Source organism: Bufo bufo, chromosome 2 (genome assembly GCF_905171765.1).
Source record: "Bufo bufo chromosome 2, aBufBuf1.1, whole genome shotgun sequence".
NCBI classification, from domain to species: domain Eukaryota; kingdom Metazoa; phylum Chordata; class Amphibia; order Anura; family Bufonidae; genus Bufo; species Bufo bufo.
Genome location: NC_053390.1, coordinates 18637241 through 18639831, shown reverse-complemented (window position 1 = coordinate 18639831; position 2591 = coordinate 18637241). Strand labels below are relative to the sequence as shown.

General features: G+C 38.7%; 1 protein-coding gene across 1 annotated transcript; it reads right to left on the bottom strand.

The window, feature by feature from the left end:
* Positions 1-530: 530 nt before the first annotated feature.
* On the bottom strand, positions 531-2265 carry LOC120990640 (gastrula zinc finger protein XlCGF71.1-like; the record flags this gene model as incomplete). The annotated part of the gene is made up of 2 exons (XM_040419556.1): positions 531-2087; positions 2172-2265. Coding segments are annotated over 2 exons (663 nt in total), but the record flags the coding sequence as incomplete, so codon positions are not given.
* Positions 2266-2591: the final 326 nt, after the last annotated feature.

The window sequence follows — 2591 nt, the reverse complement described above, 5'->3', positions numbered from 1 at the left end:
GCAAGACTTACAGGGAGTGTTGGTGTAGCATCAGGTCACTGCCTCTTTGTCCTCCCCCAGCTCCAACATCACAGATACAAGCCTGCTTGAAGCCCTGCTGCAAAAAGTCAGCTCTAAGACACAACATAATTGCTGACATCACTTCTGAAGTGCAGGGTCCAGGAGGATGAGCAGAACACCACCCTCAGAGGCAAGGTCATTGATGATGTTGTGTCTACCGGGCAGAGCCTTACAAGCCTTGCCACGTCTCAGATATAGAGTTGTCATTGGGAAAGGAAACCAACACAGTGGATACGAGACCGTGATGGAGTGCAGCAAAACGAGGCATTACAGATAAACAATCACTATTGTGTTTTGTTTCCTGTCAATTGGTGCTGAAAATTGCAAAACCGAAACACCCCTGTAGGTATGGGGTTAATTATCATAGGTCACCCACCAAATGAAGATCGAATGGTCATATAAATCAGTAATACAAGTATACTTTAAGAAATTATTTTATCTAAATATAATATATATAATCAACTCTTTTATTGGGTCCGATTCAAAGGTTAGGCAAAAAGTATGTGTAATATATAAATATGAAATGTGGAACCAGAAAGAAATACATTTACTTACAGAGAGACAATATTGTAAATCAACAACAAAGATTCCGTTATAAATTAACTTACACAATTCATTAAACATTACAGTAAGAACGATACATAGTTACCCGACATGGACACTGTACACACTTACATCTATCTATCAATCCTATGACCGCTTCAGAACCCTCCTTCCCAGTATCCTCCTTGGTCTCTCCAGGTTCCAACCCTCTTGTCCAATCCTTGGGCCATTTGTCCCCTGGAATTATCTACACCTCTCTTTGCAAACTCCCCCCCTTTCATACAGTAAGTAAAAACAGATTTTTAGGCAAACAGTTATTTAGCATTTTATGGCAGTTTGCCCTAAAGCCTGTATTACACTGGACGGCTTTTAGGCAGATGATCGCTAACGAGCGTTTGTATAAACTCTCATTAGCAATCATCTTGCAGTGTAATAATACCGCCAATTGCCTGTTGAACGAACAAATGCTTGTTCATTGGGCAGTCCAAATCTATTGACTTGGACACGTTAAAAAATTATCGTTTGCAGGCAGCAGACACCATGATCTGCCGTCAGCAAAAGACTATACAACATGGGGACGAGCAATAGCTGCTCCCCATGCTGCAGAGGAAATCACTGCATGTAATAGCAGTGGTCTCCTCTGCTAGCGAGCAGAAGATTGCCATAGGAGCAATGACTGTTACAGCGCTAGTAGAACGTATAATATGAGCCAAAAAAACAATGTCTGCTCAGTGACAAGGGTGACGCTGTCCACAATATATCCACAATACCTTTTTGTACATGATCACAACTTGACTGTGACTTTTCTGCAGCCATGGTTCATCTATAAAATAGCCGCACAACAGGGAGTTGTAGAGAAGAATGATGAGTTTTAGAATTTGGTTTCCTTACAAAAAAATTTCCACATATAAAATATCAAAATGACTTCTCTCCTGTATGACTTTTCTCATGTCTAAGAAGACGGGCTTTAACTGTAAAAGATTTTCCACAATGTGAACATGAATATGGTTTCTCTCCTGTGTGAATTCTCTCATGAGTAACAAGACTTGATTTCTGTGTAAAACTATTTCCACATTCTGAGCATGAATACGGCCTCTCTCCTGTGTGACTTCTCTCATGTGTAACAAGATGTGATTTATGTGCAAAACATTTCCCACATTCTGAACATGAATATGGCTTCTCTCCTGTGTGAGTTCTCTCATGTGTAACAAGATTTGATTTAAGTGCAAAACTTTTTCCACATTCTGAACATGAATATGGTTTCTCTCTTGTGTGACATCTTTCGTGTTTAACAAAATTTGATTTAAATGTAAAGCACTTTCCACACACTGCGCAGAAATATGGATTCTCTCCTGTGTGACTTCTCTGGTGTCTAACAAGAAGTGATTTATCTGTAAAACATTTCCCACATTCTGAACATGAATTTGACTTCTCTTCAGTGTGACTTCTCTCATGTCTAACAAGAAATGATTTTTTTGTAAAGCCTTTTCCACATTCTGAACATGAATACACTTCCCCTCCTATGTGATTTCTCTGATGTGTAACAAGACGTGATTTTTGTATAAAACATTTCCCACATTCTGAACATGAATACGGCTTCTGTCCTGTGTGAATTTTCTCATGTGTAACAAGAGTTGATTTTTGTCTAAAGCATTTCCCACATTTTGAACATGAAAACAGATTATTTTCGGTGTGAAATTTTTTATGTTTATCAAGATGTGATTTCTGTGTAAAACATTTCCCACATTCTGAACATGAATACGGTTTCTCTCCTGTGTGAATCCTTTTATGTATAGCGAGATTTGATTTATTTGTAAAACATTTCCCACATTCTGAGCAGGAGTTTGAAATCTCTACTGTGTGAATTCCTTTGTGTATAGAAACCACTTGACCTGTACTTCTGGTAAAAATCTGTGATTGGTCAGGAGTAGGTTCCTCATGATTAGGGGGATTATAGGATAGATCGGTACTGTGTAGTCCTGGATATA